Source organism: Macaca thibetana, chromosome 20, assembly GCF_024542745.1.
Source record: "Macaca thibetana thibetana isolate TM-01 chromosome 20, ASM2454274v1, whole genome shotgun sequence".
Taxonomy (NCBI): domain Eukaryota; kingdom Metazoa; phylum Chordata; class Mammalia; order Primates; family Cercopithecidae; genus Macaca; species Macaca thibetana.
Window position 1 is genome coordinate 41,324,785 of NC_065597.1, and position 26,040 is coordinate 41,350,824.

Consider the following 26,040-nt stretch of genomic DNA (forward strand, 5'->3'; position numbering starts at 1 on the left):
ACCTTTCTCTTACACCCCAAATCCTATCGACACAGCCTTTGAAATATATCCCAAATCTGAATGTCTTGTTTTTTAAATTATTATTTTTTTTTTTTTTTTTTTTTTTTTTTTTTTTTTTTGAGACGGAGTCTTGCTCTGTCACCCAGGCTGGAGTGCAGTGGCCGGATCTCAGCTCACTGCAAGCTCCGCCTCCCGGGTTCACGCCATTCTCCTGCCTCAGCCTCCCGAGTAGCTGGGACTACAGGCGCCTGCCACCTCGCCCGGCTAAGTTTTTGTATTTTTAGTAGAGACGGGGTTTCACTGTGTTACCCAGGATGGTCTCGATCTCCTGACCTCGTGATCCGCCCGTCTCGGCCTCCCAAAGTGCTGGGATTACAGGCTTGAGCCACCGCGCCCGGCTTAAATTATTATTTTAACTACCTCTGGGCCATGGTGCAAGCCACCATGGTCTCTCCCCAGAATGACAGCAATGATCCTCTCACCAGGCTCTCCTTCTGCCCTTACCTCACTCCCCACGACCCATTCTCCACCCCACAGCGAGGTGGGCCTGCCAGACCCCAAGTCAGAGCAGGGGACTCCTCTGTTCCAAACCAGTGCTCCCATCATGCTCAGAGTGAAAACCAAAGCCTCCCAGCCCCCCAGATACTCACGTGGCTCACCCCTCAACTCCTTATGACTTTGCCCAGCTCTCCTGGTCTTGGGGAAGCCTTCCCTGGCTGTGCTATATACAATGCAATACCCAGCCCCAGCACCCCATCCTGCTTCCCAGTTTTGTTTTACTCATAGCACTTCCCACCACCTGCCATGCCATGTATTTACTTATTTCATTGCTGTCCATTCCTTTCTAGAATGTGCACTCCATGAGGGCAGGGAGTTTTGTCCGGTTTTCCTATTGCTCTGTCTTGTGTCTCATCCAGTGCATGAATGATGATCGCCGGAATGAATGAAAGAATGGACGTGCTCTGCGTGGCTCCGGGAGACAGAGGTGGAACCAAGGTGTAGAATCTGCAAGCCATAGATTTTAGCTAAAGAAAACAAGAGCTGCAAGGCACTGAAAAGCCACCTGACCAGTAGCAAGCTCCCCACCACTGGGCATGTGTCACAGAGGGGTTCTGCGATGGGTAGGAGGGAGGTGGGCTGGATGAGGATGCTTCCAGCCTCAGATCCCAGGGTGCAGAGAGGTAAAGGAGCCTTGAGTGGCCAACAAACTCAGGGGCCCCAGCAGCCTCATGGCTGAGTGATCGGGTCAGGCAAGTACAGGTGGTGGGGATGTCACTCTGGTCTTCTTCACTAAAGGGTTAGAGGAGGGTGACAGGGCAGGTGTTTCCCCTCTGTAGAACAAGGACCCTGGAGGAGGCCAGGTCACAGCCCATGGGGAAACCAAGGCCATGGCAGGAAGGGCTCAGAAAGAGCGAAGTCAGAAGCAGGGGTCCAGCCCCCAGCCCTCATGCAGCTTCAGGAGGCCCTCCCCAGGGGGATTGAGGTGGAGGGCTTTTCAGTGTGTTGGGATGAAAGCAGGACCAGATGGCTGCTCCATCAACTTGAGAAGCAGAGGAGAGCAAACAGACAGGAGATGTGGCCTCGCGGGTCCTGATGTGGGCTGTCTGGGAAGGGATGGATTTAAACTTTGATCTCACACCCAACAAGGGAGAAGCAGGAGGCAGGAGATTCCCCTAAGAGGTGCGGAGAGCAGCAGTAGGATCCTCCAGGCAGACTCGCCCACTTACACCCACCCACTCACTGGCAGGGTGAAGATGGGAAACTGAGTCCCACAGAGAGGAAGGAAACCAAAAGAGTTGCCCCCTCTGAGACCTGAAGCCCAGGCTCCTCAGGACTGCTCACTCCTGCCGGGGACCTCCCCCACCTCGAGATGCCCCCTTTCCGTCTCACTTCCCACCTACACCCCGGGACTCTCCTAGGAGAAACCGAGGCAACCCTTGCCCAAGCCCTGCGGCCAGGACGGCTCGGAAGCCAAGTGTTCAAGTCACGGGGACGGGACCCTCGGCGCCCACAGTCTCCCCTTAGCCCACCCCCAGGCGCTGGGCACATCACTCACCGCGAGCCACCTGGGCGCCGACTCCAAGGCCCGCTCCGGGCCACGACTCCCGGCCCCGGCTCCGGCTCCCGCTCGGGCTGCGGCTCCGGTTGCGCGGGCGCTCGGCTCCGCCCCCGCCCGGACCCCGCCCCTGCTCTGCCCGGACCGCAGCACCGGCTCCTGTCCCGTGGCCCCGCAGCCCCGCAGGGCCAGCTCCAGGACTGGCCACGCTCACCTGGGACAGGGCAGGACCGGGGCTGCCTGCGGGGCTGGACGGCCCTGGCTGTGTGCCCTGGCCAGTGTGCCTCTCTTTCTGGGCCACGTTTCAACCAGGAGGGAACCGGGGAGTCGTCGGAACAACCCGCTTCCCAACACACACACACACACACACACACACACACACACCCCACACCGCTTCCCAACACACACACACCACACACCGCTTCCCAACACACACGCACACACACACACCACACACACACCGCTTCCCAACACACACACATACACCCTGCTTCCCCCAACACACACACCCTGCTTCCCAACACTCATACACACACACACACGCCCTGCTTCCCCCCCACACACAAACATGCTTCCCAATACACACACACACCCCTCGCTTCCCCCAACACACATACCCTGTTTCCCAACACTCGCGTACACACACACACACACTTCCCAACACACGCACCCTGCTTTCCCAACACACACACCGCTTCCCAACACACACGTGCACACACACACACACTCCACTTCCCAACACACACACACCACACACCCTGCTTTCCCAACACACACACACCCCACACACCCCCCACACACCACTTCCCAACACACACACCGCTTCCCAACACACACACACACCGCTTCCCAACACACAAACATGCTCCCCAATATACACACACCCCACTTCCCAACACACACACACCACACACCCTGCTTTCCCAACACACACACAGCCCACACACACCGCTTCCCAACACACACACACCACACACCCCCCACACACCACTTCCCAACACACACACCGCTTCCCAACACACAAACATGCTCCCCAATATACACACACCCCACTTCCCCCAACACACACACACCACACACCCTGCTTTCCCAACACACACACAGCCCACACACACCGCTTCCCAACACACACACACCACACACCCCCCACACACCACTTCCCAACACACACACCGCTTCCCAACACACACACACACCCCTTCCCAACACACACACGCCCTGCTTCCCCCAACACACACACCCTGCTTCCCAATACTCACATACACACACACACACACGCCCTGCCTCCCCCCACACACAAACCTGCTTCCCAATACACACACACACCCCTCGCTTCCCTCAACACACACACCCTGTTTCCCAACACTCGCGTGTACACACACACACACACTTCCCAACACACGCACCCTGCTTTCCCAACACACACACACCCCACACACACCGCTTCCCAACACACAAACATGCTCCCCAATATACACACACCCCACTTCCCAACACACACACACCTCATTTCCCAACACACACACACATCGCTTACCTACACACACACCTCGTTTCCCGACACACACCACTTCCCAACACACATACACACACACACACAGCCAAAACTAGGAAAGCTTTTCCAGAGTGTTACACATTAGGTAAGAGTGGACTGGTCATTGAAGGTTCTTTTTTTCATTTTCCTTTTAATTTTTCTGTTTTTGTTGAATGGAGTTTGTTTCTCAGTTTTGTACTAATAGGGCTGGAGTACCTCTCTAGCACTGCCTAGGCTACTTGGCTCTGAAACTATCTAATTAACTTTAATAGCATTGTTTTTGTTTCCATTAAACAATTTTATTTTACATTCTTCTGTTCTCTGGAGCCGATGACACCGGTTTTCCATTTAACGTGTTAATATAAATGCCCCTTTTAAAACTCTTATATTTGTTTTTTTAAAAAAATGTGAAGTCAATTTTTTAAACTAATGAAAATAACTGGCATCTAGAAAGTGCTTACCAAGTGCTAATCTTTACATACAGTAACTCAGTTACTTCCACCTCTAGGGTATTGACTATTATTGCCTCTAACTTATAGATGCAGAAACTGAGGTACAAATTTGAACTTGGATCTCGCACCCACCAAGGGAGAAGGAAGAGGCAGGAGATACCCCTAAGAGGTGCAGAGAGCAGCAGTAGGATCCTCCAGGCAGACTCGCTCACTTACACCCACCCACTCACTGGCAGGGTGAAGATGGGGAAACTGAGTCCCACAGAGAGGGAGGAACTCAAAAAAGAGTGACCTCTCTGAGACCTGAGCCCGGGCTCCTCAGGACTTCTCACTCCTGCGAGGGGCCTCCCCAGACTCAAGATGCCCCCTTTCCTCTGGCATCAGAGATGGGGATTTGCCCCAAAGATGGGATTTGCCCCAGGCCTCTGACACAAATTAATGCTGTAACCGCTACCCCCCACCGCTTTCAGGTAAATACCTGTACAGGTGGTGCACAGTCAGCCAACATTGGAAAATGCTGCATTAGAAGGACTGAATCTACCCTAGAAAACTCATTCTGGGCAGTGCACAGATCCATCTACGAGGATATTCACCACCATCTTGCCTAAAGCAGTGAGAAGCTGGAAATCTCCCTAATGCCCAGTAACAGAAAAGTAATTAAGAAAACTGACGGAACATCTGAACCTAGAACACTCAACCCGACCCATCTTCTCTCAACCCCACTATCCAATTTGGGAGCAAATTTTTCAACTTGGCCTTCAAATATTTCCAAGATGCAGCCCATCTTTTCCATATGCACCATTACCACCTGGGTCCACATCTCCATCATCTCTCACCTCGGTGATAGCAGGAGCTCCTGGCCACTCTCCACGCCTCCAACTACAGCCCTTCTTCAGTCCAACAGCCAGAGTGAGTTTTTTGCTTGTTTTTTGTTTGAAGTCAAATTATATCACTCCTCTGCTGAAACTCCTGTTGATGACTCCCGTCCCAAAGTAAAAGCCAAGGTCCTTTCAATTGCTGTTTGGCCCCTGGCACCCTCTCTGCCCCGCTCCTTACACTCTCCTCTTACTCTGCTCCAGCCACACTGATCTCCTGGCTGTTCCTCAAATATGCCAAGCCTGCAGTTACACTCAGGCCTTTGCCTTTGCTGTGCCTGGAATGCTCTTTCTTTAGAAATTTCCATGGCTCCCTCCTTCCTCTCCTTTGGGTCTTTGCTTCCATATGACTTTCTCAGCAAGGCCTTCCCTAACTATTCTGTGTACAGCTGCAACACCCCCCAGTCCCTTCTCCTGCTTTACTTTGTATTTTTCTCCATAGCACTTATCTGCACACAACACATTATATATTCCACGTATTTATTGCCTTTGTTGTCGGTCTCTCACCCAAAAGAGCATGAGCTCCAAGGGAACAGGGACTTTTTGCCTTGTTCCTTGCCTTCTCCCAAGGCCTAGAACAGGATCTGGCATGCAATAAAATCTTTGTTAAGTGAATATACTAAAAATAATGCTGTGATTCTAATAACCAATGAAAATAAATGAACCACTGTACCCCCACGAGAACTGCAGCCTTACAGACATAATGTTGGGTGAAAGAGGCTGAGTGCAAAAACATACATACAGAATGGTATCGTTTCTATAAAGTTCAAAAGCAGGCAAAACTGCGTTACAGTGGTAGGAGCCAAGATAGAGGCTATATCACTGGGGAGAAAGTTGGAGGTAGTGACTAAGGGAGGGGTGAAGGGGACTTCTAGGGTGCCAGTAATCTCCTATTTTTACTCTGAATAGTGGTTGCATTGATGCAAATACATTGTGAAACTGACCAAGTTAAACACATGATATTTACATTTCCCTTTATGCTTGTCGTATTTCTACAGATATTTATTTTTTAAAGATGCTATAAGTATGTTTATCAGATAGAAAAATGCCTAGAATATACAAGACTAAATTTAAAAAGCAGACTTTTTTTTAACAAGGATGCCAAGATAATTCAAGAGGAAAAAATGGTCTTTTTAACAAATGGTGCTGGGAAAACTAGATATCCACACGCAAAAGAACTGAATTTGGACTCCTCCCTCAGGCCTTATACAAAAATTAACCCAAAATGGATCAAAGTCCCAAATGCAAGATTTAAAATATAAAAATCTTAGAAGAAAACAAAGGTGAAAATCTTTGTGACCTTGGATGAAGCAATGATTTCTCAGATTTGACATCTAAAGCACAAATGACCAAAGAAAAAAGTAGATGAATTAGACTTTATCAAAATTCCAAGCTTTTGTGCTTTGAAAGGCACGATCAAGAAAGTAAAAACACAACTAATGGAATGGGAGAAAATAGTCACAACTCATATCCTGAATATATAAAGGACTTCTGAAACTCAGTAAAAAAAGACTGACACAACTTTGTAAATGAGCAAAGCATTTGAAAATGTTCAGAGAACATACGTAAGTAGCCAACAAGCACAAGAAAAGATGCTCAACATCATTAATTGTTAGGGAAATGTGAATCAAAGCCACCATGAGATACCACTTTACACTCACATACCCAGGTGCCCTTAGTCCAAAGGACAGAAAACAAGTGTGGAAAGAATGTGAAGAAATTGGAAGCTTCATACATTGGTGGTCACAGTGTAAAATGGTGAAGCCACTGTGGAAAATAATTTGTTGATTCTTCATAAAGTTAAACATGGAGTTACCATATGATCCAGCAATTCTACTCCTAGGTATACTCAACAGAATTGAAGCATATATACGCTGTACACAAACATTCATAGCAGCATTATTCATAAGAGGAAACAGTGGAAGCAACCTAAATGTCCCTTGGCTGATGAATGGATAAAGAAAATGTGATCTATCTGTGCAATGGAATATTATTCAGTTGTGAAAAAACAACAAAGCACTGATAAATGCTACAACATAAATGAACCTTGAAAACATGCTAAGTGAAAGAAGCAAGTTACAAAATGACATACATTGTATAAGTCCATTTACATGCAATGTCCAGAATAGGCAAACCCGTGAAGACAGAAAGTAGATTTATGGTTGCCAGGAACTGGTAGGTGGGAGGAATGAGGAGTGACTGCTAGTGGGTGTGAGGTTTGCTTTTTGTTTTGTTTGGTTTCGGTTTTTTGGCATGATGAAAATATTCCGGAATTAGATCATGGTGATGGTTATACAACCTTGTGAATGGACTAAAAACCAGTGAATTACACACCTTAAAAGGGTGAGTTTTATGGTATGTGAATTATATCTCAATGAAAAACAGTTGGGCTGCCAAATGCTTTGTGTAGAAAGAATATAAGGCTAAATTTTAAAAGTAGGTTGTTTTTTAACAAGGATGCCAAGATAATTTAAGGGGGAAAAATGATCTCTTTAACAAATGGTGCTGGGAAAACTAAATATCCACGTGCAAAAGAAATGAATTTGGACTACTACCTCACACTTTATACAAAAATTCTGTAAAAGATATGTGTGAATATATGCATTGAAACATCTAAAAGACAAGTTAGGATCAGATTGTAAATGGACTTTTAAAACTCTTCTGTGCTAACCTGTATTTCCTAATAAGCATGATTGACTTGTTTAATAATAATTTTTTAAAACTTTCCAATGAGTTAAGGGACATTGATTAAAAACTCCCTGTGTGCAGGACCCTCTGCCGAGACAGGCAATTGGGATGCCCTGGGAACATTTTGGTCCTTGAGTGCTCTGACCTGGGCACCAGCCAAGAAGTACTCAGAAGGGGCGGAGGGAAAATGCCTCCAGGATACCCTGGGCCTCAGAGAAGAGAAATCCTTGGGTTGTGTTATTTAAAATTCTCCGAGGCGGGGAAGCTGCCTGTGCCTGAGCACTTCCCCCAGGAGTGAGGACTGCCCCCATCAGCAGGCCTGGATGGTAGGAGCTGAGCCCATGAGCGGCTGCTGCTGCTGCTGGCAGTGGTGGTTACCCGACCTCATGCTGGGCTGCAGTCTCTGCGCTGGTGGTCCTCTGCTCCAAGCAGCCTGCCCACTCACCGAAGTCCAAACCGTTCCACAAGCTGGCCCAAAAGGATGAAGACAGGAATGGCTTTGCCTCCCCCGTCTCTGCACCCCCAGCTCCACCAACTTCCCACAGCTCTTAGTACTCCCACCTCTGAGCTTCTGCTCACTCTGTGCCCCAGGCAGAGGCAACAGGTGGCAACTGCAAGGACTCTGGCCCCAGAGAACCTGGATTTGAATCCCAGCCCTGCCCCTTAGCAGCTGTATGCTCTTGGCCAGTCATTTCACTTCTCTTGACCTCAGTCTCCCTCACAGTTAAGTGGGGATGACAGTCCACTTAGATCTTGTCATGAGGGATGCATACACTAGGACTTGATGCCTGGTAAACAGTGAGTACTCCACAGTGTAAATATGTTATTGAACACTTGCCATATGCCACGCCCTGTACCCTCACAACACCTCTATGGAATAGGTTCCATTCCTCATCCCCATCTTTGAGATGAAGAAACAGAGGTTTCAAGAGGTTCATGAATTTCCTAAGATGACCCAGATATGGAATGGTGGGACTGTGAGTCAAGTCCACGTCCTTCTCTACCCACTTTTATTTGGACCTTCCATGCCCACCTCCTGCAAGGAAGCTCTCCAGACCCCACAGTCCCTATGGGCTCTCCCAGTCCTCTCAGTTGCAAAGATCAGCCTGCCTGTCCTCCTGCTGGCCATCAGCCAAGACGGTCCTCCACTGTTGGCCCAAGTTCCATGTGTCCGTCCTGTGTTTCACCAGACCATGAGTCTCTGAGGGTTCAGGGTATCCCTTCCTTGCCACTTCCTTGTTGCTGGACCTCAGCCTCTGGCCCAGTGCTCGGCCCAAGTCTGTTTGCAGAGTGACTTTTTTTTTTGGGGGGTGGGGGGGAGTCTCATTCTATCCCCCAGGCTGAAGTGCAGTGGCGCCATCTCGGCTCACTGCAACCTCCGCCCCCTGGGCTCAAACGATTCCTGTCTCAGCCTCCCAAGTAGCTGGGACTACAGGCATGTGCCACCACGCCCGGCTAATTTTTGTATTTTTAGTAGAGACAAGGTTTCAGCATGTTGGCCGGACTGGTCTCAAACCTTTGACTTCAGGTGATCTGCCTGCCTTAGCCTCCCAAAGTGCTAGGATTACAGGCATGAGCCACTGCGCCCTATCCATGGGTGACTTATTGACAGAGGGACAATGCTTTGAGAGAAGGACACATTGGAGCAGGCAGCTCTCCACAGAGCAGCCTCCAGCCTGGGAACCCGACATGCCTGCATCTCTTGGGCAGCCTCTGAGGTTGCCCCATTCCCACCTCAAGAACAGACCCAGCATGTTGTCACTTCCCCACCTCAGGTCCTAACCCAGTTCCAGGCTCATCAGTACACGGGGCAGGAAGGTCAGACACCCAAAAAACACAATCCAGATCCTCTGCCTAAGCCTCCTCCTGAGACTCCTTGCTGTGCCTCCTCTCTCTCCTTCCCTTCCACCATATTGCTTCTAGAATCACCCCTCTGTTCTCAAGCCCTGCCATTCTAGCCCCAAGCTTACAAACCCCACTTCAGCAACATAAAATGTTCCGTTGGCCAAGGGTGTTGTCTTTGAAAATCAGTTTCTCACTCCTTCATTCATTAACTCACAGAAGACCATATCATTCTTCTTTTCCAATGTGTGGACACAAGTGCCAGCTTCATCTGCGTAGTCACAAGTGCCATCTTGGAACAGAAGAGACAGGGCTGGATTTTAGCCTCTCTGCTGCTTTTTTTTTTTTTTTTTTTTTTTTTTTTTTTTTTTTTAGGTGGAGTCTCGCTCTGTTGCGCAGGCTGGAGTGCAGTGGTGTGATCTTGGCTCACTGCAACCTCTACCTCGTGGATTCGAGCAATTCTCCTGTCTCAGCCTCCTGAGCAGCTAGGACTACAGGCATGCGCCACCATGCCCAGCTAATTTTTGCATTTTTAGTAGAGACAGGGTTTCACCACGTTGGCCAGGATGGTCTCGATCACCTGACCTCGTGATCCGCCACCATGCCCGGCCCACTGCTGCCCTTTTTTAGGTCCTCTGTGCAAGGCATATACCTTAAAATGATTTACAATGGCCCTGACAGCCCTTAACCCCACCCAAACTGCTCATCAGCACCTTTGCCCAAACAGATGTCCCAAGAATGGGAGGTGTATGTTCTCCTGATCAGAAAAGTTGGACTTTCTCCTAATCTTAACCATGAATCTTTACACAATTCCCAGTTCTGACAGTCCTGAGGTTGACAAAGACCAGGAAGTTAAGTAATGGTGACTGAAGCTCCCTCAGCCTGCGGTGTAGAAATAAATGCGCCTGTACCCAGCCCCACCCTGCCATGTCTCAATACAACCAGAGTGGTGCCCCGCGTGCATCCTGTCTGCAGCCCCAGTTTTTAAATCCTGCAATATTGAGAACCTTTGAAATTTAATAAAAGGCTAAACGGGCACATCCAGCTGCAAAAAACAAGATTGACAAGATCAAATTTTGTGTCACCTGTGAAAAACCCTGGCCAGTTGTGGTTTGCTGTACCAGCGCTGGGAGGCACACTTGGGCCTGATACACTCTTGTTGAATTTCTCGAAGAAGGCGTATCAGTGTTGCAGTTCCAAGCATGTCAGGCATCCAGAGCGGCAGTGAGGGGTAGCTTCTAGTACTCAATTGTTTGCTCAATGTAGAATGCTTTGGTGGTAAAAGGTCGTCATTTAATTTCATGTTGCAGTTAGGAAAGCCAAAAATCAGGGTGGTGGCCTGCCCAGAATCACACAATGAGTCAGGGCTGAGCTGAAGCCACAGCCTGGGTGACCACTTCTCTGTATTCACCCTGTCATTCATTCACGCATACAATGGCTTACTGAGCACCCACTATGCTGCAAGCACTGTGCTAGGTGCCGGGGACACAGATGATGATACAGACAAAGTCCCTGCCATTGTGGCATTTGAGACAGGAAATGCACAAGTATACAAATAAGCAAAACAAGGACAGATCCCGACAGAGGGGTCAGGTGAAGGCCGCAGGGAGAAGCGACAATGAAGCTGCCGCTTCATGAGATGAGATGAGATGAGACGAGACGAGACGAGACGAGACGAGACGAGAAAGCCAGAGATGGAAAAACCAAGCGGAGGGTATTTCCAGCTGAAGGAACTGTGAGGACAAATGCACGTCTGAGCAGCAGTGAGCAGTCTGGGTCGGCTGGTGTGTGGTAAGTGACACTGGGAGTGGACCGAGTGACAAGCGGGAAGGCAGACAAGAGGCAGATCATGGAAGCCTCAGCAGAGAGTTCGAATTTACTCTGAATGCAGTGGGAGGCCACTGAAGGGTCCAAGCGAGATGGAGAGGTGCTCTGATTTTGAATTCTAGGAGAGGCATCAGGTTCTGAGACACTACTAGCATTTCCCCTTTCTCACTGCTGGTGCCTCGTGGTGACCCTCCTCGCCATCTGGCTTCAGCACTGCAACGGAGGATGCCCACTCCTGTGTCCCCCGCATGACGATGGGACCTTGCCTGCCTGTTATGAACTGAATATGTGCCCTCCAAGTTCATATAGTTCATATATCAAAATCCTAACGAAAAAGGTGAGGCCTTTAAGAGATAATTAGGCCATGAGGGTAGAGGTCCCTGAGCACTCTCTAGCCCTCCTTCTGCCATGTGAGAATAGAACAAGAAGGCAACCATCTGCAAACCAGGAATCAAGCCCTCCCCAGACACTGAATCTGTTAACATGTTGATCTCGGCCTTCCCAGCCTCCAAAACTGTAAGAAAGAGATGTCTGTTGTGTAGGCCACCCAGTCTGCGGTGTGTTGCTACAGCAGCCCAAGCTAAGACACTACCCATGTCTTCTGCCTCCACCACAGAGACCTCTGGCTGCAGAGAAAAAGCAACATCCAACAGGTGGCCATGCGTGGCATCTTCCGGTCACTCTGGTTCAGCCGGGTCCTACCTATGTGGGCCAGGCCCCTCTCCATCAGGGGGTTTCCAAGAAACGTCTCCTTTCCCCATAAGAGGAAGCAGCGGCAACCACACATTTTCCCCCTGTGGTTGCCTTTTGCAGCGTGAGAGGCCTACAGGGCCGCAGAGAAGGGCTTAGATTCCACTCTGGTGTCTCGCAGATTCCAGGCCTGGGCAGCGAGTAGGCGAGAAAACTGGAACGTTACGGGGCACAACCCAGGGAGGAGAGGGCGCAGGGCATTCCAGCCTCACTGGACACAGGGAGCCACACCACCAGGCCCTCGGCTGGGCAGGGGGAGGCGGAGATGACTGAGGTATGGCCCCTGCACTTACGGGGTGCCCCAGCTAGCAGGCCAGAGGCACAGCATTCATGGCACTCCTCATGAGCTCCGCCCAGAGACAGACCTTTGCAGATGTGGAGGTTCTTAATGACAGTGATGGCACTGCAGAGAGGTGGGATTGCAGGGCATGTCAATAAGCAAGGTCAATAGGTAAACAGGGACATTATAGAGCCTCCAATGAAAAAGACAAGCGATAACGGTTTTAGAATAATAAGAACTGCCAGCACTTGTACAGCACAGAACAGTGTTGTTCTAAGTGTTTGGCTCATCTGAACTCCTCTTGAGGTTCACAAGCCTATGAGGTTGTTGCAGAAGCAAATACAGGAGAAATCTCCATGCCCTCCAAGGATGACACTGGCTCAAGGCAGAATGCTTTGGTACTAGGAGGGCTTCATTAAATTTCATGTTGCAATTAGGAAAGTCAAAATTCAACCATATCAAAGGACTAATATGGTTCTTTAAAGTTGGCAACTTCTATTCATCACAAAACTCCATTAAGAGAGTACAAAATACAAACTGCAGGATGGAAAAAGATATTGAGAAGCACATAAACCCAAATGAATACATAAAGAACACCTACAAACCATTAAAAATAATCCAGTCAATAATGAGCAATGGCCTTGAACAGACACTTCACTGGAGAAGGTATAAGGATGGCAAATAAGCCCATGAAAAGATACTCAACATCATTGGTCCTTAGGGAAATGCAACTTAAAACCATGATGAGAGACCACTGCACATTAATGCGGTGGTACACTGAAAAACACTGACCAGGCCAGGCACAGTGGCTCACATTGGTAATCTCAGTGCTTTGGGAGCCCAAGGCAGAAGGATTGCTTGAGGTCAGGAGTTCAAGACCAGCCTGGGCAACGTAGTGGCCATCATGGTCTATCTCTACAAAAAAAAAAAAAAAAATTTATTAGCCAAGCATGGTGACATACCTGTAGTCTTAGCTACTCAGGAGGCCAAGGTGGGAGGATCATTTGAGCCCAGGAGTTCTAGGTTGCAGTTAGTTATGATGGTACCACTGCACTCCAGCCTGGGTGATAGAGTAAGACCCCGTCTCTAAGATAATAAGAATAATGACCATATCAAGTGTAGGTGAGAAGGTGGAGCACCCAGAATTCTCATACACTGTTGGTGAGAATACAAAATGGCACAGTCACTCTGGAAAATATTTGGCGTAATCTAGCACAGTTGAAGCTATCCATACTCTGAGACCCAGCAATTTCACCTCAGATAAGTACATGGACTTGGAGAAATGTGTAAGAATATCATCAGGGGCATTGATCATGATGGCCGTCCTAGGGACACCCCAAGTGTGCATCAAAAGACAGTAACAACAAAAAAAGATAAATGGCAATGTATTTAAATAATGTAGCAACAGAAAACCAAACACCGCATGTTCTCACTCAGAAGTGGGAGTTGAACAATGAGAACACATGGACACAGGGAGGGGAACATCACACACTGGGGCCTGTCGGAGGATGGGGACCAAGGGGAAGGAGAGCATTAGGACAAATACCTAATGCATGCAGGGCTTAAAACCTAGATGACGGGTTGATGGGTGCAGCAAACCACCATGGCACATATATACCTATGTAACAAACCTGCACGTTCTACACTCATATCCCAGAACTTAAAGTAAAATAAATAATAATAATAATGTAGCAACACAACAATGGAAATGAAAAAACTAGCTACCCAGAAATGCATCAGTGAATCTTAAACACATAAATGTTGCTTGAAAGAAGCAAGGCACTGGAGAATACACACAGTATGCTTGGCTCAATTTATATAAGATTCACAAATGAGTAAAATGAAACTGAATTGTTTGAGGATCTCATGGGTGGTAAATTTCTAAGGAAAAGCAAAGTAGTAACCCCCATCTGAATCAGGACTGTGACTACCTCTCATGGAGGGTAAGGGAATCATGGCTCAGAAAAAAACATGTGGTAAACTTCTGGGAGAGCCAGCAAAGTTCTTTTTTTTTTTTTTTTTTTTTTTTTTTTTTTTTTTGTCTGATTTCCTCTCTTGCTGTCAAGGCCACAAAGATGAGTGGCCATGAATCACACCTCTGCCCTGGGGTTTCGCTTCCCTGGTACTTTCTGTTGGTGGTGATGGATACAGCTTTGCTCAGAGAAAAGGCGCCAGATGGAACTGTAATTCCACCCCACTGCTCTTCTATGTCAGTCACTGGCTCTGTGTCCCACCAGCTCTGTGACCCAAGCCTCGGTTTTCCCATCTGTTCAAGGGGCATGACGGTCCTCACTGCAAGGCTGCAGGGAGAGTGAGGCTGAGTTAGATCCCACAGGGCTGGCCCTGCACTGCCTTGCCGTTCCCTGCGCTACCCGGAAGAAGAGGTGGCAGGCTGTCAGTTGAGTTCAATATACCATGTTTCACCAGCCAATGGGCTGGGGCGATCAGGAGCAGGTCACACAGCCTGTTTCCTGTTTTCAAACGGGGAACTTAGAAAGTGTCAGTCCCTCGGCTGGTCGCCGGAGCTGAGAACCAAGAGCTCGAAGGGGCCATGTGACACTCCTCCCGGACCCCTGGACACGCACAGCCCCAGAGACTGGAGGTCAGTATTTGATCCCAAACTCAGCTGTCCTCTGCCTGCTGTGGCCTGAGTCCCCTCCTCCTGGGACCCTGCCTGGCACCTGTTGGGGGCAGGGTGGGAGGGGAAAGGGTTAGTGACAGCTACTGTGTCTGGAGCTCTCCTTAGCGCACTGAGGCAGAGGAAGGGACAGCTCCTGGACCCTCCATCACCTCCATTCCTTTTGAGATGCTAGGCGCTTGTACAACCCATCTTGGGCCTGGAGAATAAGTCATCACACCTGTGTTTCTCAAAAAAAAAAAAAACAAAAAACGGTGTCAGGGAATCCCTGCGTCAGCATAGCTTTAGGGGACTCGTGGAAAATGCAGAATCCAGGTCCGTTCAATGACACTTTCCTGTGTTAGGAGCCAGGAAACCTGCTTTTGAACAAGCCCCTGGGATCCCACCCCCACCCCACCAGGGGATTCTTACGCACACTAGGTTGGGAGCCCCTGGCTTTGGCAAGGCTTCTCAGGTGAGCGTTCAGTTGTTGGAGGGTACCCACCCTTTCCCCAACAGAGGCAGCCACACATCCAACGTCCGGGGATCTCCTGTCTCCCAGAGTGGGCCAGGAGCTTTATTTCACCCCCTAGAGGCTCGTCCCCCATGAAAAGTCCTCTGCAGGCCTTCAGAAAGATGGTGTGGCCTCTGTGTGCCCAGCAGAAGAAGGACTGGACTTGGCAGTCAGCTTTTGGAGAGGGGGGTGGTCAGGACACCTGGGGACAGGAGGAGGAGAATGACTGTCTATGCACACAGAGCGGGAAGGTAGAGGGGACTGGGAAGCTGCTCTGTTCCCTGGGCCAACTACAGGCCTCCAGGCCAACAGCACCAACATTTATAGTATTTTGTTATAAAGTCAAGAAATCTTTGCTACAGAGAGTGAGGAGAGGGGAGGAAAGGGCCATGGAATCGTCTATGTGGCTGTCCCCAGAGCTTTTAGAGCGACGGGATTGCTTTCCCATTTCACAGATGAGGACACTGAGGCCTGGAGAGGGATAGGAAGCTACCCAAGACCCCACGGATACACCAGTGCACAACTCTTTCCTTCCCCTTCCTCTTTAAATGGGTGATTCCCAATGAAACCTGTAAGAGACAACTATAAGGGAGCTGACTGTGGCTGCTGAATTTGATTTTTATTCTAAGGCCGGGTTTCATAATCAGCTTTCTCAGTCTTTTCTGGAGTGTCAAGCTGAGGCATCATTTCTAGGGTCTTACAGGGTCTCTGGGCCAATAGTGCCCTGCTTCTCATCTGGAGCCAGCTGCCTGGTCATGCAAACAGGTCTGCAAAGGTTGGGGCCCCTGAGGCCAAGGGCACTCACCATCACCCACTTTACAGAAGTGCTGAGCATAAGAGTGCCCTGGGCCCCCAAGAATCCCAGCCACCAAGAATCACATAGACCACCCGCTATCTCACTTAGACACCTACCAGAATGTAGGAAACCCATCCCTAGTCATCCATCATCTTATCAACAGGATGAGGCTTGTAGCCACACTTTTCAGGTGGGGAAACAGAAGCCTAGAGATATTAAAGCACTTGCTTAAGGACACACAGTTGGTCAGGATGGAAGGCAATGTCTCCTGACTCCCTGACAGGGACAAGAGACAAGCGAGAGGTGCCCGTGACAGCATGCTCAAGAATGTGCAGCCCTGGGCCAGCCAGGCCCCTGTTCTGTGTCTCTGTTTGCCCATCTGTAAAAGGTGAGGTTGGATCAAGGGTCCCTAAGGGCCTCACACTGGACGGCTATGCAGAGCCACATGGAGAAGGCCCCAGGGTTCCTTTCACCCTACACAGCAAGCACTTCCCCATGAAGTGCAGACTCTGGGCCCCAGCTGACCTTCCCTCTCCCAGGCCAGGAGCTCTCATCCCTGGAGCAAGGGACAGGCACTGGCTGTGCTCAGGGACATGCATGACCTCCCCCCCCGTCTGTGCTCAGGGGGTGCCAGGGAGGCATTGGCTCTATCTTTCTCTAGGCCGTAGTCAGCCCAGGGGTTCAGATCAAGGGCACAGAATCCAACAGACCAGAGTTCAAGTCCCAGCTCTACCTCTGTGTTCCACCAGCAGCTTCCTCAGGTCCTAGTAGAAAAAGGTGAGGTCACTTGCACCTTCCTTGTCTTGAATTTCCATGCCTAACCAGTATACCACCTACTCGCTCCAGCCTAGCTTTAATTGTCCCTTTTTCTAAGTTGTCTCAAACATTTGTAATTCTATTCCAATCCACCTTAATTTAGTCATTTAATTCGCAAATACTTCTGGAAACATCTAGCACTTACCAGACACTAAGAGCGGGGGTACTACACAGTCTCCGGAATGGACAGGGCCCTGAACTGAGGCTTCAGAGTCTGCCTGACTGAATCCTCACCCCAGCCTTGCGAACGTGGGTTCTGTTATTATCCCCAATTTATGGGAAACAGAAGCACAGAGAAGTTGAGTCACTTGCCAGCTACCAGGTCATCCCATCCACTTATCCAGGTCACAGACGGAGTTATTATGTAAACCGGATCCCAGCTGCCTGTTCTCCTTCCCTGAGTAACGTGGAGAGAATTCTGAAGTCAGCCTAGCCTGGGTCTGTATCCTGCCCACCACTCACCAGCTCTTTACCTTCGGCAACGCTAAGTCTCAGTTCCCTTATCATAAAAGGGAGCAGCAAACAGTCCTGAGTGCAGACAGTGGTCAGGTTAGCGTGAGAGTGTGTGTTGGCTGTCAAGCGCACCGCCAGCACGTCACAAGCACTGGAGACAAACTCAGCTTTGCTTGTTGCGCACACTCACCAGCTGCGTGACTTTGGGCTAGACCTCAGTTTTCTCATCTGTTATGTGGTGGTAATGATAGACTTTTGTGAGCATTAAACTAGATTAGGGGCTGTGAAGAACCTAGGTGGGTATGAAGTGGGTATAAGCTATCAGTTAATTTTGCTGATAGATAGATAATTGATTGATTGATCGATAGAAGATTCATACCAGTATCTACCTGCTCTGAACACTGAGCTTTCTTTTTTTCTTTTTGAGATGGTCTTGTTCTGTCATCCCGACTGGAGTGCAGTGGCGTCATCGTAGCTCACTGCAGCCCCAGTCTCTTGGGTTTAAGGGATCCTCCTGTCTCAGCCTCCCAAGTAGCTGGGGCCACAGGCATGCATCCTGGACAATTTTTGTTAATTTTTTCTAGAGACGGGGTCTCACTACATTGCCCAGGCTGGTCTCAAATTCCTGGGCTCAAGTGATCCTCCTAACTCAGCCTCCCAAAGTGCTGGGATTACAGGCATGAGCCACCGTGTTCAGCTTGAACACTGAGATTTCATTCGCATGTGTAACATAAAAGTGAGTGTCTGCACAAGCCAGCATCTTTCGCTCGAGTAATCGCTAAAGCCAATACTTTTGCTTGAAATCATCTCATTTAAGGCCGGGCGCAGTGGCTCAAGCCTGTAATCCCAGCACTTTGGGAGGCCGAGACGGGCGGATCACGAGGTCAGGAGATCGAGACCATCCTGGCTGACACGGTGAAACCCCGTCTCTACTAAAAAATACAAAAAAAAAACTAGCCGGGCGAGGTGGCGGGCGCCTGTAGTCCCAGCTACTCGGGAGGCTGAGGCAGGAGAATGGCGTGAACCTGGGAGGCGGAGCTTGCAGTGAGCTGAGATCTGGCCACTGCACTCCAGCCTGGGCGACAGAGCAAGACTCCGTCTCAAAAAAAAAAAAAAAAAAAAAAAAAAAAAAGAAATCATCTCATTTAAAACTCTGAGCAATACGTAAGGATCACCTCAATTATACATGGATCATCACAATAGGTGAAGGGTCTTCTCTGCCTTGGAGTAACCTGCCCAGCAAAGGGGCAGACCCAGGTCTGGGATCTGGCAGCTGGGAGAGTGGGGAAGGTTGAGCCGTGGGGCCATTGTCATTCCCTCTGACTGCCAGGAGGGGGCATGACACAGCTCCTAGGCACTCCAGGAGACACCGGGAACCCCAACTGGAGTGGGTACTCACTGTTCTCTTGTTCCTCTGGCAGGCTTGGAGCATGGCAAGTCCAGAGCACCCTGGGAGCCCTGGCTGGAAGGGACCCATAACACAGTGCACAGCAAGGACCCAGCAGGAAGCACCAGCCGCTGGCCCTGACCTCCCGCACCCAGGACCTGACAGGCATTTAGGTGGGCTTGAGGCTTGAGACTCGGTCTGGGGGAGAGGTCTGAAGGCATTCAAAGTACAAATGTGGGTCACTTTGGCGGATATAGCAAGAGGCCCGGGCAGCTCTTGTAACTTGGGTTATCCCAAAGCAGACACTGAGACACAGATTTGGTGCAAGCTGTTTATCTGGGAGATGGTCCTAGGAGTCACGGCAGGGGAATGGGAATGGCAGAAAAGGGCAAGAGGCCAGGGCAGGACATCAGTGAACAGATAGGCATGATAAGTGGCTGAGGCTCAACCCTAGCGGGGGTCTTCTGGGAGACCTTGGAATATATCTCTGGGTTGTGCTATCCTGGGGTGAGGAAGCCGGGCTGTTATCTACCAGTCCTGCCCTGCAGAGGAGAAGGGACGCTCCTGGGCCTGCTGCTATGGCCCTAGAAAGCCCTCAGGGAAGCCAGTGGCATGTTCTGGAAAAGTAAGTGCCAAGAGGGCATGGTCCAGCCTGGGGCATGGACAGCATCTGCTGTAGTGCCATCTCCTGGAACAAATCTTTTCTTACAATCCTTCAAGATGCGCCTACTCAATACCTGCTCTGTTCCTGGCCCTATGCAGGGCACTGGGGAAACAGAAACAGGAACAAATCAAACACTGCACTAGTCCTGAGGTTTGGTAGAGAAACAGATCAGTGAAAAATAGATGTGCCATGCAAAACAAATAAATAAAATAAAAAACTATAGGAACAAGGTGGGAGGCTCTTACTCTAATGCCAAGGGGCATGTGCAGTGATGTGGGGGCTTGGTCTTGAAGGGTAGACTGGAAAAGAGCTGGGAACCATGCCCTTTGCGATAAAATGCACAATTATTTGCGCTTCTCAAGAAGCTCAGAGGGGCGCAGGGCTCAAGTGGGGTTTAAGAAACACTGTGTTCGTTTTCCAGGCATGGAAATAGAGGGTTGGATGCCAGGCAGAGGAGTGCACGTCCAAGAAGAGCCTAGCATGTGAGCAGTTAGATGAGAAGGTTAGGAAGGGCCAGCCCGCTGACGCTGGAACATAACATCCTTATTGCTGCCTCCCCTGCCCACTGATGTGTGCTCAAGGAGTCCTGGCGACAGTCACAAAGTCAGGGCTGCAGGGAGCACAGAAACACACAAGTCAGTCTCTGCTTGTCCAGAGCAGGGATTTCACCATGGCCAATCTGCAGACCAGAAGTGGACGATGCAAAATGCCCACACCACATTCCACAGCTAAGAAACCACTTGGGGGTGATGGGCTATTTGAGATTGTCAGTGGTAGGGTGGATTCTGCCAGGCTGGGCACAGAGGTCTGTCTGATGCCCCAATTGGGCCTATCAATGGTGGAGTGGGAGAGAGGGATATTCAGTACTCTTTAGGAGTTCTGATATCCCATCTCAGATAGACCCAGCCATCTCCCCAAGCCATGCCTCGAAAGTGCACTGAGAGGGTGCAGATCCTTAAGGGTGTTGTCCTTCCAGACATGCATAGTGGCCTGAGCTCCAACTCCAGCATGACCACGCGGGAGCTCCAGCAGTACTGGCAGAACGAGAAATGCCGCTGGAAGCACGTCAAACTGCTCTTTGAGATCGCCTCAGCTCGCATCGAGGAGAGAAAAGTCTCTAAGTTTGTGGTAAGCAGAGATCGGGAAATGGTGGAGCCTCTCTCACTCTGCTTCCTTCCCCGCCCTGAATAAGTCTTGTGGGGCCTCAGGTTTCCCAACTATGAAATGGGTCAGCACACTTCAGGCTCAGCACCTGCTAGGGTCTGTGAGGATTCGAACCATGGAAGTCATGCTTCTTGGTCCCAAGAAGGAAATAGCCCAGTTTAATCCCATCTTATCGGGTGTCGGTCACCTGTGTCCTTTCTTCACCAATTTTGCCATATCCCTGTATCCATTATAATTATTACTAGTTATTTTTTCTTTAAATTGGATCACTTTTTAAAAACACAAAGTACATTTATTTCAAAGAGAAATACCTTAAATGGAAAACCAATATCACATGGCACAAAGAAAAAGTAACATACTAGAAAAGTCGAAACAAGGAAAATCAATACAAGGAAAGCTATGCGCTGTTATTAAATTCTAGCTGGGTACTGTGGCTTCAGGAAAGCCCTGCGCCTGGGGGCTGCTCTCCCTGTTAGACTGGAATTTTAGCTTGTGTTAAGGAGATGTTAAAGACTGCCTAAGAGCCACACTTCATCCTTCTCCTTCACTTACCTGGGACCAGGATAAATAACGAAGCTGCCATTGAATGCCAATGGCATGCTGGGCACAGCTCCATGTGGTTTCAGTACATTAACTCATTTAATCCTCACCGGGTGAGGTAGGCACTATGCCTCTCCTTGTTTTATGAATGAGAAAAGTGAGACTCGGAGAGGTTAAATTACTCATCTAAAACAACACAGCTAGACCATGGTGGGACTGTAATTATAACCCATGCAATCTGGCTCTGGAGTCAGATGCATGGGTTATAATTGCCCTTAATATATAATTGCCTGTAATCAGGATTCTCTTGAAAGAGAATTGAAAAGGGATGATTTTCTTACCATATAACGGCATCACCAGTGTACCTAAATGATGTTATATTGTACCTAAAACTAACTCCCAAATGTGAAACATTTGGAAAACACAACATCTCAGTTCAGAAAAAGGAGGCCCAGTTTTAGCAAGTAAAGCCAAGAGTGACCCCAGCAGCCTGCAGGGCAGGACCCTCTGCCCTTTTCCTTCCCAGATGTCCCCACCTTGCTCTGTTGTTGTTCCAGGGTTGACTCAGCTGATGTCAATAGTAATTTAAAACACAGTGGCTCAGGCCTGTAATCCCAGCACTTTGGGAAGCCCAGGTAGGAGGATCGCTTGAGCCCAGGAGTTCAAGACCAGCCTGGGCAACACAGCCAGACCCCATCTCTAAAAAAAAAAAAAAAAAAAAAATCAGCCGGGTAGTGGGTGTGCCTGTAGTCCCAGCTAGCTACTCAGGAGGCTGAGGTGAGCGGGTCACTTGAGCCCAGAAGCTCAAGGTCGCATCACTGTACTCCAGCCTGGGTAACAGTGCGAGACCCTGTCTCTAAAATTTAATTAATTAGTTAATTAATAAACAGAATTGCATATAAGGATCGCCCGTTTTCAGGGCATGCTTTACACCGGCCTGGTTAACTTTACTCTCGGGGTACTGCGTCCACCGCAGCCCCCGCCAGGAGGTGGCCACGGCTCTCTCTGGTTGCGCCCTAGGTGTACCAAATCATCGTCATCCAGACTGGGAGCTTTGACAACAACAAGGCCGTCTTAGAACGGCGCTATTCCGACTTCGCAAAGCTCCAGAAAGCGCTGCTGAAGACGTTCAGGGAGGAGATCGAAGACGTGGAGTTCCCCAGGAAGCACCTGACGGGGAACTTCGCGGAGGAGATGATCTGCGAGCGTCGACGCGCCCTGCAGGAGTACCTGGGCCTGCTCTACGCCATCCGCTGCGTGCGCCGTTCCCGGGAGTTCCTGGACTTCCTCACGCGGCAGGAGCTGCGCGAGGCGTTCGGCTGCCTGCGGGCCGGCCAGTACCCGCGCGCCCTGGAGCTGCTGCTGCGTGTGCTGCCGCTGCAGGAGAAGCTCACCGCCCACTGCCCCGCGGCCGCCGTCCCGGCCCTGTGCGCCGTGCTGCTGTGCCACCGCGACCTCGACCGCCCGGCCGAGGCCTTCGCGGCAGGAGAGAGGGCCCTGCAGCGCCTGCAGGCCAGGGAGGGCCATCGCTACTACGCGCCTCTGCTGGACGCCATGGTCCGCCTGGCCTACACGCTGGGCAAGGACTTCGTGTCTCTGCAGGAGAGGCTGGAGGAGAGCCAGCTCCGGAGGCCCACGCCCCGCGGCATCACCCTGAAGGAGCTCACCGTGCGAGAATACCTGCACTGAGCCGGCCTAAGACCCCGCAGGGACGCTGGAGATTTGGGGTCACCATGGCTCATGGTGGGCTGTGTGGGGTTCTTCTTCTTCTTTTTTCCTTTTTCCTTTTCTTTTTTGTTATTTGAGACAGTCTTGCTCTGTCACCCAGTCTGAAGTACAGTGGCTCAATTATGTCTCACTGCAGCCTCAAACTCCTGGGCACAAGCAATCCTCCCACCTCAGCCTCCCAAGTAGCTGGGAAACAGGTGCACGCCACTACACCAGGCTAATTTTTAATTTTTTTTTTTTTTTTTTTTTTTTTTTTTTTTTGTAGAGACAGGGTCTCTCTGTTGCCCAGACTGCTCTCAAACTTCTGACCTTAAATGATCTTCCTGCCTCAGCTTCCCAAAACACTGGGGTTACAAGTGTGAGCCACCACCCCTGGCCTGGGGTTCATTGTTAATGGGAAAAGCCCTTGGGGGCTCTAACTCACTGGGTGACTTTGAACAAGCCCATCCTCTGGTCCTCAATTTCCCCATCTGTATCAGACAGAGGTGCTCCTGGGACCCCTTGGAAGCCTCTGCTTGTGTGCCACGTCCCCTTGATGCCAGGGCCACTTCATCTCCAAAACACAAACCCAACTGCCAAAAACATCCAGACCAGTGTCCACCCCACCAGTGTCTTCATGGGAAGCTGGAAGAGAAGTTCACCTCGCACATTCTAGACAAAGCTTAGTCCATTTCCTTGAAGACAGTTCTCTCCAGCTGCTCCAAGGCTTTTCTCTCTGTTCCTTCCACCTCAGAATTGCTTTAAAATATTCCCATCCATTATCCTAATACTATCCTAGTATTCTAGCCCTTCCCCCTTACCATGTAGACCTGATGAAGCAAAACAAATCTCACCTACTGCCCTCAAGAACAGCCTCTACACACACACACACGGTGAGAGTTGTATGCCATCCTTTTGAAGGGTGGGAGGACCCTGGGCCAGAAAGCAATAATGGCATAAGATTCTGTGATACAAGGCATTTTTGGCAAGGGAAGTTGCCAACAATTTTTCTGGCTGGGATGGCATAGCACACTGTCTAGGGGTGGATCTTCATTCATAAGGCAGCTGTTTCCTGAATGGCTTCCCTGGGTTATGTAGAAACAGCTCTGGGGGGAGTTGATACAACATACTTAATGGGGCTTCTGTGTAGAAGAGACTGAATCCTCAACACTGCCCCTTTTGAGGATCTGTGATCCTGGAACCTCTCTGATGGACTGGGATACCCTTGACTGAGGTCTGCTGTCTGGAAAGGACACCACAGGCCCAGAATGAAGGGGCATCTGGACCAATGACCTAGATTCAACACAGGGCTTGGAGCTGGTGGTACAGTCTGGTTTTGGCCCAATGTATGTTGGAGGCTGGAAGCCCCTGAAGACCTAAACTGCCTGGATGAGCTCATTAGGGTGCATTAAAGAGTCTGTAATTTGGGAACCTTATTGTGCAGCACCACTTAAGGGGAGGGACTTGGCCCAGCAAGTGATCACTCTAGAATTGGACAAGTATACACTAGACTGCACCAGAATCTGTTCAACAGCGACACCTTGTGGTAACAACTGTAGACGCCCCATCAGGCTTGATGGGAGACTAGAAACAGACTTTCTTGTGTTTGGACAGATATCCCTCAAATCTCCCAATCTACTCTAGGGAAAAGACACTTCAAGTGAGAGATATTGGACTTCTTGAAAATCTAGGCCTATGGAAAATTAAAGTGTTAAATGGAAAAATTAAAGAGCTACGAGTCTATTTGTAATGACAGAACAGATTATATTGTTTTTGTCAGTTATTTCTTCAAATCTAAAATGCTGTCAACTCTAAGATGCACCAAATGTTTACTAAGAAAGAAAAAATACCCAACATGGACAGTTTAATGCGGTATTCCAGCAAAAAAACACCTGGAAAACCAAAGAGTTAGACCCCTGATATAAGGATTAATACCAAATAAACCTGTTGTACAGGAGGGGACATTAAGAAAATTCACACAAATCAAACTGGCACTGGGTGGAGTACAGGGAAATTCCTCTAAGAGTCTGAACTGCAAGCTGGCACTCACCCATGTTTTAGGGCTGAATACATGCAGCGTGGTCCAAAATCCCTCAAGCACAGAAATCATGTTAAAGTGGTCTCAGATGGAGGTGTTCCAGAGGCCTCAAGACCTGGAGATCTTCAGGTCTTCCCTGGGACTGAAGGATGTCAGCATCAAGCCAGGCCTATAAGGAGTGTAGGATCCCATTGAGTTCAGAGGTGCTGAAATGTGAAAAAAAAGAGTGCATCTCAAAATCACAGATAGATGATATGTGTGTGGGGGGTGTGTGTGTGTGCTGTGCACAGAGAGAGAAAATACTTATATGGGAGTAAAGGAGCCTATAGAATCACATGGGGGGCTCCCCATCAGTACCTCTGAAGAGGGGTTGGCTTCCCACACAGTGCACAGGAAATGGATTTATTCAGGCTTCCCAAAAAGGGACTGGCCACACAGGGCAGCTTCAGGACCATCACCTTGCCTCTTCCTGATGACACTCAATGCTGCCCCTTCCTCGTGCTTCTGGCAGCCTTGGCCTGAGGGTCCATGGGAGTTTCTTCTGGCCATAGACATTGCATCTTCATCCACTACAAGTTGTCTGATGGCCTGGGATGGCCCGCCACAGTCAGCTCCTCCTGGAATCTCCCATATGCTGCAGCAATTAGAGCCCACTCATTCCTTGGGTTCCTGCAACAAGTCCTTGAATTCCTCAGGCCCCCTCCTCCAGCAAGCTTTCCACAGGGCCCACTGCCACCCCACCAGGGCACCCCACCTCCCCTGTTTGCCTGGGCCCTCTCCCACGCCACCTGTATTAGTCCTTGTTTCTAGGAGACTTTAGAGTGGCGGCAGCTGGGACTGAACCTTCTTCTCCTGACCCCCCAAAAGCTGGGTCCACAGGAGAGGTGAGGAGTACCTGACCTCCATACCCAGGAGGGAGCCTTGTTAGGAACACAGAATTTCAGGCCCAACCCTAGACCTGCTGAATCTGCACTTTAACAAGAGCTTCCCCTACTGCCACAGGTGGCTCTTACCTGCGTACCTCAAAGGTTGAGAAGCCC

At 49.7% G+C, this 26,040-nt stretch overlaps 2 protein-coding genes across 3 annotated transcripts in view; one reads left to right on the forward strand and one right to left on the reverse strand.

The window, feature by feature from the left end:
- Positions 1-2,123, reverse strand: part of NOD2 (nucleotide binding oligomerization domain containing 2) — a 39,595-nt gene extending 37,472 nt beyond the window's left edge. The window contains exon 1 of the mRNA XM_050774785.1: positions 2,057-2,123. The gene's annotated coding sequence lies outside the window, so the exon portion shown is untranslated. The remainder of the gene's footprint in view (positions 1-2,056) is intronic.
- An 8,706-nt stretch (positions 2,124-10,829) lies between these two features.
- On the forward strand, positions 10,830-24,715 carry SNX20 (sorting nexin 20). Of its 2 annotated transcripts, none has more exons than XM_050774803.1 (4): positions 10,830-11,238; positions 18,922-19,060; positions 20,528-20,679; positions 22,276-24,715. In XM_050774803.1, exons 2-4 carry the CDS (start codon positions 18,931-18,933, stop codon positions 22,942-22,944), a joined length of 951 nt encoding a protein of 316 aa, XP_050630760.1. In that variant the 5' UTR covers positions 10,830-11,238; positions 18,922-18,930; the 3' UTR covers positions 22,945-24,715. The 2 variants fall into 2 exon arrangements, with proteins under 2 accessions (XP_050630760.1, XP_050630759.1); XM_050774802.1 differs by lacking the exon at positions 10,830-11,238 and adding an exon at positions 14,743-14,906.
- Positions 24,716-26,040: the final 1,325 nt, after the last annotated feature.

Excerpts from the sequence above, each read along its gene's own strand:
- SNX20 (XM_050774803.1), top strand. The coding sequence starts at position 18,931 with ATGGCAAGTCCAGAGCACCCTGGGAGCCCTGGCTGGAAGGGACCCATA. Across the intron at positions 19,061-20,527 it reads AGGACCTGACAGGCATTTAG|ACATGCATAGTGGCCTGAGC; the intron begins GTGGGCTTGAGG and ends TTGTCCTTCCAG. Across the intron at positions 20,680-22,275 it reads GAAAAGTCTCTAAGTTTGTG|GTGTACCAAATCATCGTCAT; the intron begins GTAAGCAGAGAT and ends GTTGCGCCCTAG.